Here is a 22,541-nt window from a genome sequence, read left to right as displayed (position 1 = left end):
TTTAAAAAAAAGACATCTTTGTTATGTTGTTAATAAAGTTTTTTCATAATTAGAAACAAAATACAAAACAATGACCTCATCCCCATAAAACCCAATTTCTTTAACATTTTGGGTACCTTGTACTTATCCACAATTGGCAGCCTGATTGGTCCATCAACTGATCTATTGAAGTTTGGCAAATTATCCAGATATGGAATAAATGGTAATCCGCTGAGAATATAACAATATCCATTTTAAAAAGTCAACATAAATATCAAAATTTTTAAAGAAGTCACAGAAGTGTGGCTTTAAACAAAAAACATGGTTATATAACACTATTTCCATTCTACCCATGTACTTTTCTCATTTAACCAATTTATCATCCATTTCATCTCAGCTCAGTATAATATAAGGCTTCCCCATAAATGTATTAAGATTTAGAAAAATATGTTATAGGAAATAGCCCATATATTGTAATCATATATTACATTAATAAATTTTTATGGACTTTTCCAGCTCTGAAACCAAGATTCTACAACATAATTTCCCCTTTAAAACTACAATGTTTGGATTGAGAGACCGAATATTTTCAAAATGGCTGTGCTCCCCAAATTGATCTACAGATTCAATGCAATCCTTATTAAAATCCCAGCTGCCTATTCTGCAAAAATTACAAGCAGATCCTAATGTTCAGATGGAAATTTAAAGGACTCAGAATAGCCAAAACAATCTTGAAAAAGAACGGAACTGAAGACTACACTTCCTGATTTCCAAACCTCAGAGCTTCAGTAATCAAGACTATGTTATACTGGCCCAGGACAGATATATAGATTTATAGAAGAGAACTGAACAGTCCAGAAATAAACTCTTACATTTGTGGTCATCTGATTTTCAATGAAGGTGCCAATCCAATTCAATGGAAAAAGAATAGTCTTTTCAACAAATTGTGCCTAACAACTGGACATCCATATGCAAAAACAAAATGAACCTAGACAAATACCGTATACCTTGCACAAAAATTTACTCAAAACAAAACATACACCTAAATGTAAAAGCTAAAACTATAGAAGAAAACACAGGGCCAAATCTTCCTGACCTTCCATCAGGTGATGTTTTCTTAGGTATGACAGCAAAAGAACTATTAACCAAAGGAAAAAAGTAGATAAATTGGACTTCATCAAAATTAAAACCTTTTGTGCTTCAAAGGACACCATCAAGAATGTGAAAAAGGCAATCCATAGAATAAGAGAAAATATTTGCTAGTCATATATCTGATAAGGGGCTTGCATCCTGTACAAAAAGAACTCTTACGACTCAATTACAAAAAGACAACCCAATTTAAAAGGGGCAAAGTTCTTGCTATTTTTAAAGCCAAGATTACTTTCAAAATTTTCTTAAATTACTTACAAAGAGACTTTTTTTTTAAAAACAGGAAGAAATGGTTACTTACATGTACCAAGGGCAGAAATCCGACTGCTCTTTGAGATTTGCTCCAGTCAGTCCCGAGCAGGGCATGAAGTGAATGTCCTTTTTGGGATTGAAGCCAACTTTTTTCAAAAATGGCACTAGTTTCTCTTTACATTCTTCATATCTATGAATATTTATAAATAACTCAATTATAATGTAAACCAAACAAACTCTAGTTTCATCAGTAAACAAATTAAGGTTTGGAAAAACCCTAGAGAAAAGGCATACAATAACAAAACCATCCTTAATTCCACTAACATATCTATAAAATAACAGTAAAACATCTAAGCCTACCTCTCATTGCTCCAATTTACTGTTGGATCATCCATCTTATTAATGAGCACAATTAAGTGTTTTACACCTGCTGTCTTTGCCAACATTGCATGTTCTCTCGTCTGTCCTCCTTTTTCAAATCCAGTTTCAAACTCTCCTTTCCTGGCTGAGATTACCTAATTCCAAGCAATGAAATAGGTTACTCTTACACATCGGATCTATCCTTCTAGCAGTAAAACATCTTGCTTTTCAGTTATAAGTTTTTTGCAAGAAAATAGAAGCAAACGAGTTATAATGTACATGCTTCTGAATGTCACAACTCAAACAATGTTTAGTTGGTTAAGATTATGGAATGTTTCTTTCAACACCCCAAATTCCCAAAATCTAGGATGCCTGTATATTTTATAATTGAAATATTTTCTAGACATTATAACTACAAAAAAAAAAGGTTTATGTGATCCAGTGCCAGTACATTGTCAAAATCACAAAATGACTGAAGACCTTCAGAAACAGATGGTTTCTTACTCATTTTTTACCCACCGTACCTATCAGTGGGCTTGGCATTTGATAGACACTAAGTTCTGACACGCTTATTATAGATAACAGCAATGGGAGAGAAAAGGTGAACCATATTTTCAGAGGCAAATCAAATTATAAAGATTTCATGAGCAGATTGTGACAAAAATGCAAACTGTGAGTGTGTACATCAATATAATTCACTTCAACCTAAATTCAAATACTGAAGAGATAAGTTGGACTGCTAACAAGTACGCAGATGGATTGGAAATGTCCTTACCAGCACAGCCAAATCAGCTTGAGACGCACCACCAATCATATTTGGGACAAAACTCTTGTGGCCGGGGGCATCTAGAATTGTGAAATGCTTCTTTTCGGTTTCAAAATAGGCACGACCCACTTCTACTGTTTTACCCTTGTCTCGTTCTTCCTGGTTTGTATCTAAGGCCCAAGATAAGTACCTGAAATAATTTTTAAAATAAGAATAATGCTGCTAAGAATATAAGAGTTTTTAAGATGTTCTTCTACCATTAAAGGTGTAACTGGTAATATCCAGCTTTATATCCATCATACAACATCAAAATCATGAACAGGATTGGTGAAATTTAAAAGAATAAAACTTGTATTACGGTGATTCAAACACCTGGAGCTCTTAAATACATCTCTAGTCAATTATATATTCCATAAGCAAACATTATGACAAGCTGACAACATACACAGAAAGACTACATAGTACTAATTCCAATGTCACTGTGAATTAAGTAATAATGAGCTCCTTTATATTTCATTTTTATAATCATCTGGCACAAAATATAATACAAATAATAGCTGTCTATGGATATTTTTCAAAAGTGAAGGCTGCTAACCCACCATGTGGGCACACTGGTTACTTGCTAAAAATTACTTCAGTATTACTTGCCAAGTAAAAATTATAAATAAGTTCAAACCATCTATTAATAGTAGATGTTAATTTCATCCACATTTCACACAGTATCCTCCATTTCTTACTATAACACTGACTAAGATCTTTTCCCCCTTAATACAGGATAACACAATTTTATTTTTAGAAAATGACCATCAATGCCCCATTGAGATAAGGCTTGCTAACTTTTTAAAAATAAAGTAAGAGATAAGATTAAAACGCAGAAAAGACCCTTTCTCTCATCATCAAAAAGCAACCACTGTCAATAATTCCTTCTATTCTTTTTTCTTTCCAGCATTTATTTACGAAATGGTCATATCTTAACTATAATTATGTTTCCGGCTTTCTCCCCAAATATCACTGTAACATAAGTCCTATTGCTGGCAATTATAAATTCTATAAATGTATTGTTTAAGTGGTTATATGGGCCGGGCGCAGTGGCTCACGCCTGTAATCCTAGTACTCTGGGAGGCTGAGGCGGGCAGATTGTTTGAGCTCAGGAGTTCGAGACCAGTCTGAGCAAGAGCGAGACCCTGTCTCTACTAAAAATAGAAAGAAATCATATGGACAGCTAAAAATATATATAGAAAAATTAGCCGGGCGTGGTGGCGCATGCCTGTAGTCCCAGCTACTCAGGAGGCTGAGGCAGGAGGACTGCTTGAGCCCAGCAGTTTGAGGTTGCTGTGAGCTAGGCTGATGCCACAGCACTCTAGCCCGGACAACAGAGCAAGACTCTGTCTCAAAAAAAAAAAAGGTTATATGACCTAATTAAATGGATGGTTTATAATTTCTTCAACAAGTGTATTACCAGATGTTTGGGTCATTTCCAAATTTCCTCTGTGTAAGTCATTAAATCATTAGGAACAGATCTACTGTGTATTCTGAGGGGAAGGAAAACTTTCCTTTGTTATGATACCATTTTAGACCTCAAGAATTTATATTTTACGGGAGGCCGAGCAAGGCAGGTGAATCGTTTGAGCTCAGGAGTTCGAAACCAGCCTGAGCAAAAGCTGAGACCTCGTCTCTACTAAAAAATAGAAAGAAATTAGCTGGACAACAAAAAAATAAAAATAAAAAATAATAAAAAAAAAAAAGAATTTATATTTTAGTAGACTACAAAAGCATTAAGTGGGCATGATTTCTTTAAAACTAATTTATAGTGTCATAAAAGTTTACTATACCAAGTTTCTCTGTTTTTTTCTTTAGCTTCTCTTTCATACTTTTCAAGTGTCCTTTTGTCAACCATTCCAGTCAAATACCTGAAAACATTTCGAGAAGAAAATAAGTAAACACTTAATTACTCACAAATTACTCAGTGCAATCAGGAAAATTTTAAAGCCCTGGAGAGGGAATTTCAACTGCGGAAAACAGCTATTTTAAAGTAAACGTACCACTGGTGAATGCTAAAATTGTGGAAAGTTTAAGTGGAAAAATGATATTTGCACAGTCTCAAACTATCAGATAAAGCAAAGAAATAACTTTATAGTAGCAGAGAATCCTGACGGACAACACCTTAACCAAGTACTCATTGCTAACACTACCAGTAATAAGTAAAAACATACTGATCCATAAAACAGGACTGACATCGAGGACCCCCAGAATGATGCACTGAAAATAACACAATGTATCTTCTGTGAAGCTGTTGTCCAAATGCAGAATCTCATCCAATTGTGAGAAAACATTAATCAAACCGAAACTGAAGAATAGTACCCTTAATTTCTAAAGTCATAAAAGACAAGGAAAGATTGAGGAAATGTCACAGGTTGGAGGAAACTAAGGACACTAGTAGAAAAACTGGTGAAATTCAAATGAGATCTGTAGCGTAGTTAATAGTATTGTGTCAATGTTAATTTCCTAGTTTTGATGACTGCACTGTGGTTATGTAAGATGTTAACATCAGGGTAGGATGAATGAAGGGTATATGGCATCTCTTTGTACTATACTTTCAACCTTTCTGTAAACTAAAATTATTTCAGAATACAAACAGTTTCTTAAAAAATAAATGTAACCTAGGCACAGTGGCCCATGCCTGTAGTTCCAGCTACTCAGGAGGCTGAGGCAAGAGGATCACTTGAGCCTAGAGTTCCAGATTGTAGTGTGCTATGACTGTGCCTATGAATAGCCACTGCACTGCAGCCTGGACAACATAAAAATTAATTTTTTTAAAACTATGTATTAAAATTAAAATGCATTAAATGTATAAAATTATGTATTTAAAAATTAAAATTAAAGGCCAGGCATGGTGGCTCACGCCTGTAATCCTAGCACTCTGGGAGGATCGCTCAAGATCAGGAATTTGAGATTAGCCTGAGCAAAAGGGAGACCCCCTCTCCACTAAAAATAGAAAGAAATTAGCTGGACAACTAAAAATTTATAGAAAAAATTAGCCGGGCATGGTGGTACGTGCCTGTAGTCCCAGCTACCCCGGAGGCTGAGGCAGCAGAATCTCCTGAGCCCAGAAGTCTGAGGTTGCTGTGAGCTAGGCTAATGCCACAGCACTCTAGCCCAGGCAACAGAGTGAGACTGTCTCCCAAAAAAAAAAAAAATTAAAATGAAATAAAAAGTAAATGTAAATACAGGTATTTATATAAAAGAAAAAAACTGCAAGTGTTGTCCAGGCAATGACCTCTTACTGCTGTTACTTGACAAAGTGAGGTTGTAATTTTATGTTTTTAAATACCATTGTGACATTTAAGAGACTTTAATCTTAAAATAGTTCCTTAGTAATGCCTAACTGCTTCCCTTTACTCAATCCAAATCAAAAGCTTCCTGTTCCTAGCTTTCACCTCTGTGTTCTCTATGCAGTCATCTATAGTACAGTGATCCTAAGCACTTGAATGTAGAACTCCGGTGAAATGCCACCAAAAATTACAGCCCACCAGCAAAAAACACACAGTATCCTGAAACACAACATCAAATGGGCACGAAACTTCCATTCATGGAGTCTTGGTTAAGGATCCCTGCTCAACTGCCGGTCTTAGGGTGGCGGTTTGGAAATTTTCATAAGCAAGTAACTGGCAAGATTATCAATTAAGGCCAGGGAGCAGGAGGAAAATCAGGGGAAGATAGAGTAAACAAACAAACAAATAAACTTTATCAATTAAGATTATTAAGATGATGATGATATGCCCTCTAGGTCCTCTGATGACATGGTTTGAAAAAATGGATCTAATTTAGAGAAGGGATTAAAAATTTAGGACCTTTCAATATAAAGATTTCATCAACACTAGAATGCATTAGTCAAGGCCAGCCACCGTGATTTCATACCTAGGTAGCTTCTATAGTATGACAAAAAATTATCTTAGCATGTCAGCCAGGTTATTTGCCTTTTATTAAATCCACATAATTTTAAGGAGCTAATGAATAAGGAAAAAACATTTCCCCCATTCAGCAGATTCAAGAGTTGGTTTTCATTATTCCCAAGTAAATCATACTCAAAGAAGACCAAGATTTCCCATAAGGCAGGGTCTGTAGTTGTTTTTATCAAAAACAAACAAACAAACAAACAAACAAAAGCTTTCAGAAACACATTCAATCAATAACCCACGAAGAGTCTGGTGGTGATTAAAATCCACAGGAAAATACTAACAATGATCACATTGCAAAAATCACCTCTCAACATCAGCCTTCCCTACAGGTAATTTTATTATTAGTAGTAATTTTTCTAGCCTGCATGGTGGCTCATGCCTGTAATCCCAGCATTTTGGGAGGCTGAGATGGGAGGATTATTTGAGGCCAGGAGTTGGAGACCAGCCTGGATAACATGGTGAAGACCCTGCCCTGCCTCTTAAAAAAATTTTTTTTCCTTAACTTTTATGGGGGACACTGCTTTATCTCCTTTGTATGAATGTATACAATACCTAAAATTCATTCAAATTAACTCTATTATTTAACAAAAGATACAGACTTACATTATTTGTCCTCCAATGGTTGACTTGCCAGCATCTAAAAGTAACATCAACATGCAAGCCATAGGTTAAATACAAAAACCAACAGCTACATATGCAAACACAACTAAGAATGTCTTTAGCATATATAATTAAACCTTGCAAAAGCAACTGAACCGTAATAGGAATTTGGGGCGTAAACTCTAGTTAGTATCCTCTCCCTTGGAAATGAGGCTGCCAAAACTCCCCATAGCCCAATAATGACTTAGAAATACTCTACTGACAAAGAAGAAAAGAATTTCTGAACAGATTGCTCTCTGACCTTCAGCTAGCAAGCACAGCAGCAACCAAATATAAATTTCCTATGGGAATTTATATTTGGAAGAGAGCAAAAGTAGCTAGAGAGCTGTGAAGTACACATAGGTAGCCATCCTTTCACTGTTAACAAATAGGGTACATGTTCCTTTATAAATTTCAAAGGAGTTCTTGCTACTAAAAAAGGAATACAGTGTTTCATATTCAGGGGGAAGGCAGAGATAGAAGAAATAAAAGGCACATAATTCTACATTTTCTTCTCACAATTTTGGGTATAGGTCAGATAATTAGAAAATATCTGAGTCAATTAAATAGGTTTTCTTGGCAAAAACCAAACCAGCAACCTGGCAAACACCCAGAAGTTACACCAAGTTATTTTCTTACTTCACATAAAATTAAACTACCTAGTAAGGTTAATTAAAATTAATAAGTAATAGACGTTCACACAAAAAAGGCACATTTTCTAAGATATTGATATATTATGCTGAACCATCATCAGGGGTCTACAGACATTATATACATGTATAGACATACATACATGTATATATATTTCATACAAATATACTGAAGCTTATTTTCTTCCAGCTTCTGCCATTACAAAATTGTTCATTTGCCCAAACTTCAAGAACAAAGTACTTGGGCCCGGTGCAGTGGCTCATGCCTATAATCGTAGCACTCTGGGAGGCCAAGGTGGGAGGATTGCTTGAGGTCAGGAGTTCAAAAGTTGCCTGAGCAACAGCAAGACCCCATCTCTACTAAAAATGGAAAAAATGAGCCAGGCGCAGTGGCTCACGCCTATAGTCCCAACTACTGGGGAGGTTGAGGCAGGAGAATCACTTGAGCCCAGGAGTGTGAGGTTGCCATGAGCTAGGCTGACGCCACGGCACTCTACCCCAAGCAACAAAGTAGGACTCTCAAAAAAAAAAAAAAAAAAAAAAAAAGTACTTGCAACGTTTTGCCAGCTAAAAAAAAAAATCTAGCACGTTAAAAATCAAGGCATTTTAAATTAATTCAGTTAAATTTCACCAAACATCTCCAAATAGCTAAAGAAGTTCTATTTGATGTATCCAGTAACTTTGGTCATTTCTTAAAATTGCCGAGTACTACTTACCTACATGCCCAATGAATACTACGTTTACATGTTCTTTTTTAGGAGCACCTGGTGGTGCAACCACAGATTTAGGTTTTGGTATTTCCTCTTCCTCCTCCATCATTTCATGGGCACTTTCCTCTGGTGGCCTTCCATCTCCCAAGGAACCACCCTCTGGCTCTACTTCACTTATTTCTTCTTTGTGCTCCCATGATTCTTCTGGGGACATTTCTGTCTCTCCATTTTCTACTGAAGTTAAGAAATTTTAACTTAATATTCTGAAAAAACTTATAATCAATACTTTTAAAATACACAAGCTTTAAAACAACAATTGGAACTTTACATATACAGTTCCATTTCCTAATGTCCAGTGACAAACAAGCAGGAAAATCTCTTTCACAAAAGAAATGGGTAATAGCCATCAGGCTGGCCCCACTGCTGGTATCAGTTCAGAAAGCTCTGACTCAAAAGACTATGTGAGATTGCTATTTTAGCAAAGCTTCATTTTCATAAGGACAAACAAAATGTAAACAAGAGATCTAACATTCCCAACAGCTCAGTTATTCCAGTGTCAGGATGCTCTGCCAGTGGGGGTCGGGGAGGCGGGGGGAAGTAAAGTCTAAAATCAGAACACAGAAAAGGTGTAAAAAGGATTTAGGGGATTATTTTCCTTTTCCTCTTTAAGTAGTAAAACTTTGGTATCAACTTTAATAATCACTTTGTGAACATGAAACCTTTAAGAATAAAGTTACAAAAAGGAAGGAAACTTTTCACAAAGTAAATGGGAACAAGTATTTAAATTGACTTTAGCATTCCTCCACTCAGTTCTATTTGTAATCACTAAGTTTACCAAGGCAGTGTCAATGCCCAATTAGTTCTGTCTTCTAAATACTAATAGCAAAGACTCAATGTGTCTTAAATGCAGGCATTACCATAATCGTAACACTTACATTTGCACCTTATATCTTGAGAGTGAAAGAGTTTCATATTACTGTATTAATATGTTCAGAAATTTTCTTACCAACAGGTTCTGAAAGGTCCATGCTAACAGCTGAATTTGAACCTAGACAAGAAACTGAGATATAATATATATTTACAAAACAATGTCTAGCTCTATACACCATAGATAACTTAATGTTTTCACAATCAAACTTTCAAAGAGTGTATCTTAAAAAATTACCTTCACACAACGAATGTTCCTCTTGAGAGGATTCCACAGGTGCTGTTTAACAGAAATAAGTTCTATTAAAAATTGAGACCCACATTATCTGTTTCACTTATCTTTTAGTATACAGTAAAAAACAGAAATTCAGGCCGGGCGCGGTGGCTCACGCCTGTAATCCTAGCACTCTGGGAGGCCGAGGTGGGCGGATCGTTTGAGCTCAGGAGTTCGAGACCAGCCTGAGCAAGAGCGAGACCCCATCTCTACTAAAAATAGAAAGAAATTATATGGACAGCTAAAAATATATATAGAAAAAATTAGCCGGGCATGGTGGTGCATGCCTGTAGTCCCAGCTACTCGGGAGGCTGAGACAGGAGGATCGCTTGAGCTCAGGAGTTTGAGGTTGCTGTGAGCTAGGCTGACGCCACGGCACTCACTCTAGCCTGGGCAACAGAGTGAGACTCTGTCTCGAAAAAAAAAAAACAGAAATTCAATAACAGCGCAAGCCTCAATAATTTAAATCGATGGCAGCTGACTCAGGTCTTCAAATTAGAAGTCTCTTTTTAACCTACTTTTCAAAATTCTACCAGTTTCAACCGATTTTAAAACATTTTCAGTAATTAAAATATACTCATAAAAGCCTGCTCATTCTCTTGATTTGCTGTGTAAACCTTTTTCTTCATAGATATTGTAAAAGTAATCTACAGCCCAGCCCAGATCAAATTAGTGAGATTTTGCTCAATACTCATCTACTTTCCTAGATTCTCTCTTGGTAACCCTCTAGCCCAAAAAGGCTGTGATTAGCTCTTTATAAAATTCCATAGTCATATGTTATCAAGATCTCTGAATAAATTAAATTTGATACCAATAAGATAAATGACTTTTGTATAAAGTCCTGAAACACATATAAGGCCCTTAAAACACCTGCAAAAAGGTGATTCCAGTGATGCCGGTTTGGTCCTATACTAGAGCTCTAAGATGAAGCAACGATCCACCTTCCACAGCTGTCACACTGCAAATCCACTAGTGACATCACTGGAAGAGATGTAGGAGAAATACATACTAACACCCAAATATATGTCTGTTTTTCACATCTGATAAACCTAAATGATACTCCAGTAAGAAGGGGCCCCTGCTTCTTGTGTCTCCAAGATATAGAAAGATACCAAAGAGTTTGAAGTCCCATGAATCATGCACAGCAAGTAATAAAGAATAGTGAATTTATAACCTACAAAATTCTAATTTAAAATCACTACCCAGAAAGTATTAATACCTATAAGAGTCTAAAGAAGGTGTTTTGGGCCCAATCTTCAACAGCATCAAATGTTGAGGAAAGTAATCTCCTGTCCCTGATGAATAAAGGGCAAGCACGGTGGTATGGTGGGCTTCTCTCCGTCATTTGAGACATCTCTAACTGTAACTGAACTTTTCAAAACCAAACAGTACTTACACTTGACCACCTAGTTCTTAGCACACACTCTTAGATTTATAATACAGATGCTCCTCAACTTATGAGATACATCCCAATAAATCCACTATAAACTGAAGAGTCGAAAATGCATTTAATACACCTAACCTACTGAACATCACAGCTTAGCCTAGCCTACCTTAAACGTGCTCAGAACACTCACATTAGTCTATAGTTGGGCAAAATCAGCTGGCAACACACTACACAGTAAACTATCAGTAGTTTACCTTCATGATTGCGTGGCTGACTCAGGGCTGCGGCTCTCTGCCGCTGCCCATCGTCACAAGAGAGTACCATACCGCTTAACACTAGCCCAGGAAAAGATCAAAATTCAAAGTATGATTTCTACTAAATACATATTGCTCTCACACCATTCTATAGTCGAAAAAATCTCAAGCTGAACCATCCTAAGTGGAGGACTATCTCTATACAATACATGCATAAGGCTGTAAGAGACTTCTCAGGACAGGTACATGTGTCATGAGACCATCTGCATGGCTGCATAATGCAGCATAATGAAAATCTGTTCAGTTTTATTTTTCAAAACAGTCTACAATTTATAATGTTTGTCTTAAGACTGTAAAGGTTACAGAGGCAAAGATAAGTGTGACAGACCAAAAACAATGAAGTGCTTAATATGCACATATTGATGATATTAAAGGGCCCAAAAATAAGTTGACCATGGTTTCCCATGGTGGAAAAAAGCTTTCTATGAAACATTCAGACTGTGGATCACATCACATAAAGCTAATGGCAAGGCCAGTCATATCCATGAATTGATGTTTTTGGAATGAACCAGAAAAATCACATTATATATAGCAAGATATTCTTTAAATTTGAACTCAATATAATTGTGCCCAGTCTTCACACCTGCACAAACAACCCTTACTCATTCATTCTACTCTGGTATTATTCATAATGCATTTGAGATCCAGATTTCACTGGCTACTAATTAGCCTGGGCTTAGAATTCTCCTACGTTCAAAGTCATTTGTTCATGGTTAACAAACAGATGACCATTAGGGCTTGATTTCTCACATCCTGTATGGCTCATATCTGGTAGTGAAAGATGTTAGAAACTCTCCTGAGGAATGAAATTATGGTTTCAAGTTTTCCGATGTTATCTCCATGTTCAGAAACACATCCTTATCAGGTATTTAAAAATGTAACAGCTCTTTTAAGTGGTAAGTTGTCAGAGTGTACCAGTGAGTGCAACTGCCAAACCCCAAATTAAAAGGAAAAATTAATACTACAGTATATGATAAAGGAAGATTAATGAACTGGCTGTAATATTAGGTACATTACTACAAATTTTAAAACATGATTTTACAAGACAGCCAACCAACAATACTATCTGTGATTTAACACAGATCTGGATCTCAAAACTAAATCATGGTGAAACAACACAAACACAAAAGGTCACATATTATATCATTCCATTTATATGAAATATTCAGAATAGGTAAATCCGTAGAGACAGAAAGCAGACTGGTGGCTGCCAGAAGCTGGGAGGAAGGGGAAATGGGGAGTAACTGCTTAATGAATGTGGGTTTCCTTTTGGGGTGATAAAAATGTTTTGGACAAATAGAAGTGCTGGTTGTACAACACACTATGACTGTACAAATGCCATTGAATTGTTCATTTTTAAATGGCCAATTTTATGCAGATTTAACCTCAATTTTAAAAAGAGGCATAAAATTTTTTTAAATATCTGAAACATGGATCAAAGGACTTAAACATGGAGAATCCTACTCAGCCAGCTCATCAATACCGCACAAGTTAGTTAAGGTCTTATGTATGTCAGGTAATAAAAGCTATGTTTTGATTCAAGTTACATGTTTTAAACACAAATCTTTGGCTAATTCTTAAAAAGTACTTAATCCATATATTCAATAAATCAGCAATTTAAATCTTTACTGCTTTAGATTCAAAAACTAATCTTTAACCCTCTTTATACACTAAATATAACCATACAAAATGTTTAACATAGCCATCCTAACTAAAATTTTCAGTCTTGTTAGCTAAATGGTGTGTTCATTAAAGAAAAAAACACCTTCAGTGCCGTCACATTAGTCACAAGTGTCTTACGTTGCAATGCAAGTGAGAAATATGTGTGAAAAAATTCTGTCCAAGTTTCTGTAATGATGGAAATGTTCCATACCTGTGCTGGGATATGACAGTCACTAGCCACATGTGGCTATTGTGCCTGAGGAACTGAATTTTAAATTTTATTTAATTTTAGTAAATTTAAATTAGCCACATCTGGCTAATGGCTACATGTTGGACTCAGTTCCAGCTCCTCTGAAGGATTCTCCGTAATCGTACACACTCGCCTACCTGATTTCCCACTTTGGTCCTGTTCCCCGTCAGCCCCAGCACCCTGAAAGGCAAAGATCTCTCCCCCAGGATATGACACCTCTTTCAATTGCAGGTACCCTCTATGTTAGTTCTTGCTCCCTAGGAGATTACAGACTTCCAGAATGAACTGTGGGGTGGATCAGCTTCTGAAATATGGAGACTTTCTTCTTCTCTATTCTTGTAATCTCCACAGTTGGCACAGTGTACTGTATAGAATATACAATCAATTTTTACTGAATTTACTTCAGCAATTTTTCTTTGATTTTCATACTGGTTCCTTCTAATCTTATCACTTCACTTTTCTCACCAACCCTAGCCTCTGTGTATTTGCTGTATTTCCAACAGAGTTCAATGGAGTAAAAATAATCCTAAGTGTGCCAGCTTTCTAAAGAGGGGGCAGAGAAACACTATATTCAAGAGATGTTAAAGTATAGCTTAAGTAAGGAACTAAAACTTCTCTACCACTCACTCAGGTGACCATACAGTCACACCAACATTGCACACAGGTATTTTTCTCCTATAGACCACACTGGAAAACAGTAGAAGCAGACATCAGAAAGAAAAGTCTGCAGAACACATAAAAATGTGGATGGTTTTGCCTTAATTACCTAACACTCTAAAAAATGTAGAAAGAAGCAATTTCAAAATATTACTTTTAAATTAGAGCATGGCCTACTTATGATAAATGCCATTCTGCTGCTACTGAGACAGAACATAAATTCAGTGCCATAGTCCAAATTCATGGGCCCAGTCTCTGAAAAAGTACTTAATATCAAATCACAAGGAAAGGTCTAGCAGAGTCACTACTACTACAGTAAGCTTTGGCGTGACATAAATTCTAATCCTCGCTCTTCCTTTTACTCATGGACATGACCTAAGTTATTTAGCTTCTCTGAGCCTTAATTTTCTCATCTGTAAAATGGGTCAACAGTACCTAAACCTCAGGAGAATACTGTGAAGACCTAATGATAAGGGCATATTAAGCACTGGTGGTAATTTCTCAATAATGTATTAAAAGCACTTTAAAGCCCCAACATAATTACAAAAATTTTTAAGAATGAAACATTAGAAAGGCAAATGCCAGGGCCACTCTCTCAGAAAGCCCATGCTGGTTGTAGTAATTAGCTCTAGGCATTCCTCTTTACCCCATTATTAAACAGCACAGTGTGACAGAAAGAGCACTAAACTAACAGGTGGCAAATTTAGATTCTAGACTCAACTGTGTCATTAACCCTGAGCGTGACCTCAGGCATTTATTTAGCATCTCTAAGGCTTTAGTTTCTTTATCTGAAAATGAAGAGCCTGAAATCCTACTGCTAGGGTCATTTCCAGCTGTAAGGTTCTGTTCTAAGACCCTATTTATTCAGTCACTAACTAAGCAATGCCACACATCAACCTGATTAGACTTTCTGTATGTAAAGTAACTCAATTCCATTATATTTCTCAAACAACCCTAAAAGATAGTCTTACTTATGATCTGTATCCCTTCTATTTGATAAACAATTTGACGCATGTTTAAAATACATCAACCAAAACCATTTCAGGTAGCCCCAATAAAGTATAAAAATAACAGAAAAACATCTTTCTGCTATCAGTATCAACCACCCAAAGGAGACAGACACAGATGACTTAGTAGTATGGTAATATACTGGAGTTCTATAGAAACAGCCAAGAAATTATCTAATGACATCCTAAGGTATGCACTTTTTGTTTTTTTCAAGCGAAGTTACAATTACCTAGTTAGAATGTGGTTTGGAACTGAGTGTCACCATTCTTAGGCTAATGAAAGATGCTGAGGAAATCCTTAGTAATTGTTTCTCCTCTTCGGTAGAATTATGATAGGTAACTGGTTCAACCCGGAGTACTGTCACAACTAAGTTTTCTTAGAACAAAGCCATTAATGAAGAAACCAAATACGTCTATAGCGTAGCCATGCTTTGTTAAAATCTATTGAAAACAAGGACAGGCCGGGCGCGGTGGCTCACGCCTGTAATCCTAGCACTCTGGGAGGCCGAGGTGGGAGGATCGTTTGAGCTCAGGAGTTCGAGACCAGCCTGAGCAAGAGCGAGACCCCACCTCTACTAAAAATAGAAAGAAATTATATGGACAGCTAAAAATATATATAGAAAAAATTAGCCGGGCATGGTGGCGCATGCCTGTAGTCCCAGCTACTCGGGAGGCTGAGACAGGAGGATTGCTTGAGCCCAGGAGTTTGAGGTTGCTGTGAGCTAGGCTGACGCCACGGCACTCACTCTAGCCTGGGCAACAGAGTGAGACTCTGTCTCAAAAAAAAAAAAAAAAGAAAACAAGGACAAAACTTTTAAGCTTTGATATGAATCAACAATTGACAGCAAAAAACAGAGTCTGAGGACTTCAGAACAATCAAGAGATTCCAACTAGAGGCCAAATTCTTGCTTCCCCAAGATTTTTAAGAACTGAGGGTAGAATGATAAAATTCTAAATTAACATGCCCCAATAGATATACTAGCCAGAATCGTAGTAACTACACTCACTACTGTTTGATATGAAAGAGACAATAGGTAGCATAAAAAGATAACCTGTGCTCTACTTTAGTGAAGTCTTGGAAAACTTAAATCTAAATAGGGAAATACAAGGAGGGGGGATTTTCTATGTGAATTAGATTTTTTTTTTTTTTAGTTTAAAAATTTCAATTAGCTTTATTTGCAATTCTAGAATTGGGAAACACTTCATTCCATAAAATAGCGTGAATTAGATCTTAAACAAACACAAAGTATTCATGAAGAACACTTAGCAAATATTAATAATAGATAAATCTTTAGTTTTATGATTAGGGTGACAAGATTGAAATTGTTTACATAAGGAATCCCTGCTCTCAGCTTTGAAAGCCATCTACACCCTTTCTATGGCCCTCTTAACACATTGTGTCTTCCACTAGAGTTAACTGGACACGTGACCCCTTTTTCTAGACTCCTTGAGGACCACAATTTATTCATCTTGGTGTAAGTTCAAGTGCCCATCACAGCATTCAGTGGACAGGCGAAGCTTTGTTAATTGGTTGCTAGTACACATATCTGAGAAAAACCAGAGATTCACATCTCTGGAAAAAACTCCATTCTCATACAGCTAACTCACCCCAAAAGGTTATCAGATCTTTTTTCATTCCTTTCTCTTCAACCAGAAAGATAATACTGCTTTAACACTTTAAGACATTTCCTCCCCAGCACACCAAAGCAAGCAAATTGAGGCTTAAAATTTATCCTCTATAATACTTCCCTAATTTGTCCTGATAAATTTTAATTGCTGTCTTTTCATGCAGTACAATTTCAGAAAAGGTAAAAAAATAAGGAATAAAAGAATGCCAGGCCGGGCGCGGTGGCTCACGCCTGTAATCCTAGCACTATGGGAGGCTGAGGCTCGAGGTCAGGAGTTCGAGACCAGCCTGAGCAAGAGCGAGACCCCGTCTCTACTAAAAATAGAAAGAAATTATCTGGCCAACTAAAATATATATATAGAAAAAATTAGCCGGGCATGGTGGTGCATGCCTGTAGTCCCAGGCATGGGAGTAGTGCTCGGGAGGCTGAGGCAGAAGGATTGCTTGAGCCCAGGAGTTTGAGGTTGCTGTGAGCTAGGCTGACGCCACGGCACTCACTCTAGCCTGGGCAACAGAGCGAGACTCTGTCTCAAAAAAAAAAAAAAAAAGAATGCCATATGCTATGTACTAACAGCACTAAAATAAAACCTGCTCCAAAGAGGGTTTATTCCCAGTCAAAATGTCTAACAGTTTAAACAACTGCTCCACCTGGCATAGCCATAGCACAGCACTGGCTGATGCCCTCACTTGTTCCTTAAATCCTCACACTCAAGCCATTCATACATGTAAAACCATTAAACAAAAGCCAAAATCTAATAATCAGTAAGTCAAGGTAGGAGAAGTAGATCCAGGAACAATACTTTCCACTGATCTCTTCCTCCTACTCTATCTCATTTACTGTCCCATCAAAGCCTAAAATCATCTTTACATTAGAATTGTTATTGCACAAACTTGAAGAAAAACAAACTCCACATCAAGAATCTTATCTATCAGCCTATGCCGTGGCTCACGCCTGTAATCGTATTATTCTGGGAGGCTGAGGAGGGCAGATTGTTTGAGCTCAAGAGTTCGAGACCAGCCTGAGCAAGAGCGAGACCCCGTCTCTACTAAAAATAGAAAGAAATTATATGAACAGCTAAAAATATATATAGAAAAATTAGCCAGGCATGGTGGCACATCCCTGTAGTCCCAGCTATTCAGGAGGCTGAGGCAGGAGGATTGCTTGAGCCCAGGAGTTTGAGGTTGCTGTGAGCTAGGCTGATGCCATGGCACTCTAGCCCGGGCAACAGAGACTCTGTCTCAAACAAAAAAGAATCTTATCTATACATAGTCTTCAACAGGTATCATTTAATAAATACCTAACAATACATAATAATAAAGTATAAAGCCTCTCTGGACAAAACAATCATTACTTTGATTCAGAATCCTCCCTGCTCTGGTGCCCTTGAAGAGGGCACTTTTAAGAATATTCAGTGATTGTAATTAAAAGCAACCAAGTGATGATGATTGCATAACCTTGTGACTATACTAAAAACTACTGAACTGTACACCGTAAAAGGGTGAATTTTATACTATGTAAATTGTATCTCAATCTTTAAAAAAAGAATAAAGTCCTTCCAGCACAAAAACACATTCAGCAAAACCCAAACACTAAAAAAGAACATTTCTCTTTAAAATTCAAGTTTCACAATACAATTTGCTATGTTTTAGAGACAATTCCTCCTTTGAGGAAGTACTGTGGGCTGCTGGTTTTATTTCATACTTATTTTTTAATGGCACAGTTTTGAGTGGCATTGAGGGTGGCATGGTACAAACAACACATTACTTTAGGAAACCCTGGCTGTTCTAAAGTCCAAGTAACCCTGACTAACATTGCTAAACCTGTTTCTCATAACAATAAAAAAGACAACTAGGCCAGCATGGAGGCTCACTCCTGTAATCCCAGCACTTTGGGAGGCCTAGGCGGGAGGACTCCTTGAGGCAAGGAGTTGGAGACCAGCCTGGGCAACATAGCAAGACCCTACAAAAAATTTAAAAAATTAGCCAGGTGTGGTGGAATGAACCTGTAGTCCTAGATACTTGTGAGGCTGAAGCAGAAAAAGTGAGGCTCAAGCAGGGAAAGCTTGAGCCCAGGAGTCTGAGGCTGCAGTTAGCTACAATTAAGCCACTGCACTCCAGCTTGGGCAACAAAATAAGACTCCGTCAGCTGGAAAAAAAAAAAAGACAACTAGGTGCAAATTGGAACTTAAAATAAGTACATTCTATCAGGGAAAATGTTTGTTCTAGTACACATTAAGCTTTTTCTTCTACATTTTCATTCCTTCCAGGCCCTCTATTTTAATGAGAATCACTTGGCCAATTTACTTAGCTCTGTAGAGAATTGCACTTAAATGAATTACACTTAAAGGAGTTCTACTTAAATCATTTCTTTGGAAGCCCGTGTTTTTAAATTTTCAGAGATCCAAGGTCAACACTGAATCCCAAGTTCTGACTTGGGATGGCTGGAGACAGACATAACCAGCAGCCTTCTAGTGAAGGTGAATGACACTTTGAGCAAAAACATCTTCCTCTACAGGTTGCTCAAGGCAGCACTGTAGGTATTTAAAAAAGAAAAAATAGACAAACCAACCTGTTTTCAGGAAAATGACAGACAGTCTCCTAGTCAGGCACATTTTTAAAAGTTATTCTAGGGGTCTGATCTCTACGCTCCTTCAACAGCTCTCCTGGTATCTAGTTTAAAAACATCCCCCACAGGCCGGGCGTGGTGGCTCATGCCTGTAATCCTAGCACTCTGGGAGGCCGAGGTGGGCGGATCGCTCAAGGTCAGGAGTTCCAGACCAGCCTGAGCAAGAGTGAGACCCCCGTCTCTACTAAAAAATAGAAAGAAATGATTTGGACAGCTAAAAAAATATATATATAGAAAAAATTGGCCAGGCATGGTGGCACATGCAGTGGGATCGCTTGAGCCCAGCAGTTTGAGGTTGCTGTGAGCTAGGCAGACGCCACAGCACTCTAGCCAGGGCAACAGAGTGAGACTGTCTCTTTATTTTTTTTTTTTATTTAAAAAAAAAAAAAATCCCCCACAAATCTCAGCTATGTCTTAACAACAAAAGAAAACATGCTAGTCCTATGATTATCCATTTCCTCACTATCAAAAAAACTTGCAAACTTCTTGGTTCCCCCTTTGTAAGTTTCAGGCGAGGTGCTATTTCCAATTTCCCGCCCTGCTTTTTCCAAGCCTCATACTCTGACCATAACTTTTTATGGACCAGAATGGTGTAGAACATGCAATCCAACAGTCCTACATACTTCTGGATCTCAATTTAGAAAATCCATTTTTTTTCCTAGTAGATATCATACACAGGATAATTTTTTTAAACATTAACTGGCATTTTGGTAGAAGCAGTTGGTAAAGTCAGTAACACCAAAACAGGTTTCCGATTAAAGAAAAAAAAAGTTTGCCATAACGTAGGGACTTTTCTTACCGACAACTTCCCTACAAATTTTTATATTTCCAAATTCTAGCAGTGTCAAAGAGAAAAGGACTAAAAGTAAAACTACAAATTAGCAAATACCAGGAAGAGAAAAACCTATGTAAGAGGTAATGTCTAGTCACTCAAAAGTGCATCTTAGACCACTGCTCTATGGATGGTTGTCCCTTGATGGCTACCTATAGAGGCTATAAATGGAGTCCTGAGTCTCGCCGGAGTGGTGCTGGTGGCTCCAGAGTAAGGAGTGAGGGTAAGAGAGAAAATATCTTGCAAATTCCATTTATAGGGAATCTGGCAGTTTGAGGAGCTGGTAAGTGAACTAGTTGAGGTAGTGAAAATGGCGTGATATAAGTCAAGAATTAAAAGCTGAACTAACTTCCTGGTTCAAAAGCAAAACATCAACCACGCACACAAGTAAAATACCACAGTCAACAAAACAACCAAATCCAAACTCTGTGTTCACATACCTAGGTCACAAAAGTATTTCTCCAAACTCTATCCTTTACCTCCAGAGAGCAAACTGTGGCAAGTTTCTGACGAAATCAAACTCCAAGAGCACTTTTACAATGTCCACTTATCTAAGAAATACCACAATACAGAACTTTAAACAGAGAAATGAACAATATGCTTAAAATGAGCTGGAGAAGTCTGTGACCTGGCCCACCAATATCCTGGCTAAATAATGAAAGGACATTCAGCCTTTTCCTTCCTTTTTCATTTTTTCAAGGTAAAACTCCATTATGAGAATAAAGTTCATTCATTGGACATTGCTACAAAATCAGCACCTGAAAGCCTGCTACCTACCACTTAAGCAGCCCCTAAATACAGGAAGACTTTTAAAGACAGAACTTAACTTGAAATCGTACAAAGTCTGATTTAGTTACGGTCAAAAAAAAAAAACCACGTGACAACTATTAAGTTATAACAAATGCTCAAGTGTCTGAAGAAATAGACTAGATTACTGACACATGAACACCAAGTACTTGGAATGAGGTCAACGATTTTATAACAATGAAAATTCTAAACGTGTCACTGACAAAGAAGAAAAATCTAAGTCCCACTTAATAAAGACACACAATACAGTTTCATACCACACATTAAGTGATTAAGTGAGGAATCCCAACTTTGTGACACTTTGTGAACTTTCTAAGGGTAAAAAAGATCTCCGTGTTGATAGCCAACAGTTTCTGCCCGATCACAAGACTGCAATGCATCTTGGGATTCCTTCAGGACGGTTCCGTGCCATAGATATTTAAGACATAATTACAGTTTCAATAGTAGAAATTGCAGCAAGAGACGCTCTCTCGGCCGGACCTAACGTGAGTGGAAAACTAAAGCATTTGTCCTCCCCACTCCTGAACCTCTCAACGCCCACCCGACTGACTCCTGGCTCCATCCGTCCTCCCTTCTGGGCCTCGTGGCACTGACCTGCCGCGGCCCCCGCTCCGTCCCATACGGTTCCCATTTCCAGGGGTAACTGCAGCCTCCCCAGGTCAAGAAAGGGGCGGGACTCAGACCCAGGGGGGTTTCCGAACCACTGCCCCCTCCCTGCCCCGCCAGCCGACGCGGCCGCCCCACCCAGGCCGGCCGGCGCCTGGCGCTACTGTCAGCACCCCACGTGCCGGCCGAGCCCCACGGTCGCGCGTCGCCGGGCCGCACCCCCACCCCCATGTGGGCTTCAGCTCCCAGGCCGGCTGCTCCAGCCTTCCCGGCCCGGCTTCGTCGCGCGTCCCCGGGGTTGCCCCGCGTCCCGGCCCTTTACCCGAAGGGCCTCCCGCGCCGCTGCCGGCTCCGTGGTTGTTGGCGGCGGCGCCAGCGGGAGGTGGCGGAGGCTGAGTCGGACCCCGGAGGAAGGACGGCACGAACTCGGCGGCGTGGACGTTGGGCACGAAGGGCTTGGCGTTGACGTTGAGTTGCCGGCTGAAGGCCGCACTGAGGTGCTCACGCTGGGCCTCGGCCCCCGCCGCCGCCATGGGGCCGCCGCCGCCACCACCACACGGGCCCGGCCCGGGGGCTTCCATGTCCGCCTGGTCCCAGCAATCGGGCGCCGACTCGCTGCTGCTGCTGCCGCTGCTGCTCCCGCCGCCGCCGCCGCCGCCGCCGCCGCCGCCGCCACTGCCCGGATCCATGATCGGGGGGGCCGTGTGTGTGGTGAGGAGAGGGCGGGAAATGGAGGTGGGGGCGACCGACCGGGGAGAAGCAGGCCGCGATGACCCGGCGAAGGCAGCGAAGCAGAAGGGCCGGGGGCTAGCGACACGATCCCCGGCGTCGCCGCGGCGGCAGCTACAGTCCTGACTCCGCACTAGCGACGGCGGCGGCGGCAGCTCAACCCTCCTCCTCGTGTGTGCGAGCGGATCTCCTCCCACCCAACCCCAACCACTTCGGACTGCCTCACCGCTAACCCCACGCCCGGCGCGGATTGACCCTTCACCGCTACCCGTACCTTCGCCACGGTAGTTCTCCGCCCTGCCCGCCCCCGTTTCCGGCTATTTAGCGCGGCAGAGGGCGGAACTACGAGTCCCGGCAGCGCCCGCGCGACCC

General features: G+C 39.2%; 1 protein-coding gene across 2 annotated transcripts in view; it reads right to left on the bottom strand.

Annotated features, from left to right (window-relative positions):
- The window catches only part of GSPT1 (G1 to S phase transition 1), a 28,870-nt gene extending 6,677 nt beyond the window's left edge, over positions 1 to 22,193 (bottom strand). The window contains exons 1-10 of one of the 2 annotated variants that reach the window (XM_069486114.1): positions 21,763 to 22,193; positions 9,630 to 9,671; positions 9,471 to 9,512; positions 8,471 to 8,698; positions 7,069 to 7,102; positions 4,339 to 4,416; positions 2,516 to 2,696; positions 1,741 to 1,895; positions 1,430 to 1,570; positions 117 to 210 (exon numbers count right to left, since the gene is read on the bottom strand). In XM_069486114.1, coding sequence (XP_069342215.1) covers positions 117 to 210; positions 1,430 to 1,570; positions 1,741 to 1,895; positions 2,516 to 2,696; positions 4,339 to 4,416; positions 7,069 to 7,102; positions 8,471 to 8,698; positions 9,471 to 9,512; positions 9,630 to 9,671; positions 21,763 to 22,129 — 1,362 coding nt within the window. In that variant the 5' untranslated portion in view covers positions 22,130 to 22,193. The remainder of the gene's footprint in view (positions 1 to 116; positions 211 to 1,429; positions 1,571 to 1,740; positions 1,896 to 2,515; positions 2,697 to 4,338; positions 4,417 to 7,068; positions 7,103 to 8,470; positions 8,699 to 9,470; positions 9,513 to 9,629; positions 9,672 to 21,762) is intronic. The other variant, XM_069486115.1, reaches the window with a different exon arrangement.
- Between the last annotated feature and the right edge of the window lie 348 nt (positions 22,194 to 22,541).

Source organism: Eulemur rufifrons, chromosome 14, assembly GCF_041146395.1.
Source record: "Eulemur rufifrons isolate Redbay chromosome 14, OSU_ERuf_1, whole genome shotgun sequence".
Taxonomy (NCBI): domain Eukaryota; kingdom Metazoa; phylum Chordata; class Mammalia; order Primates; family Lemuridae; genus Eulemur; species Eulemur rufifrons.
This window is presented reverse-complemented; position numbering and strand designations above follow the sequence as displayed.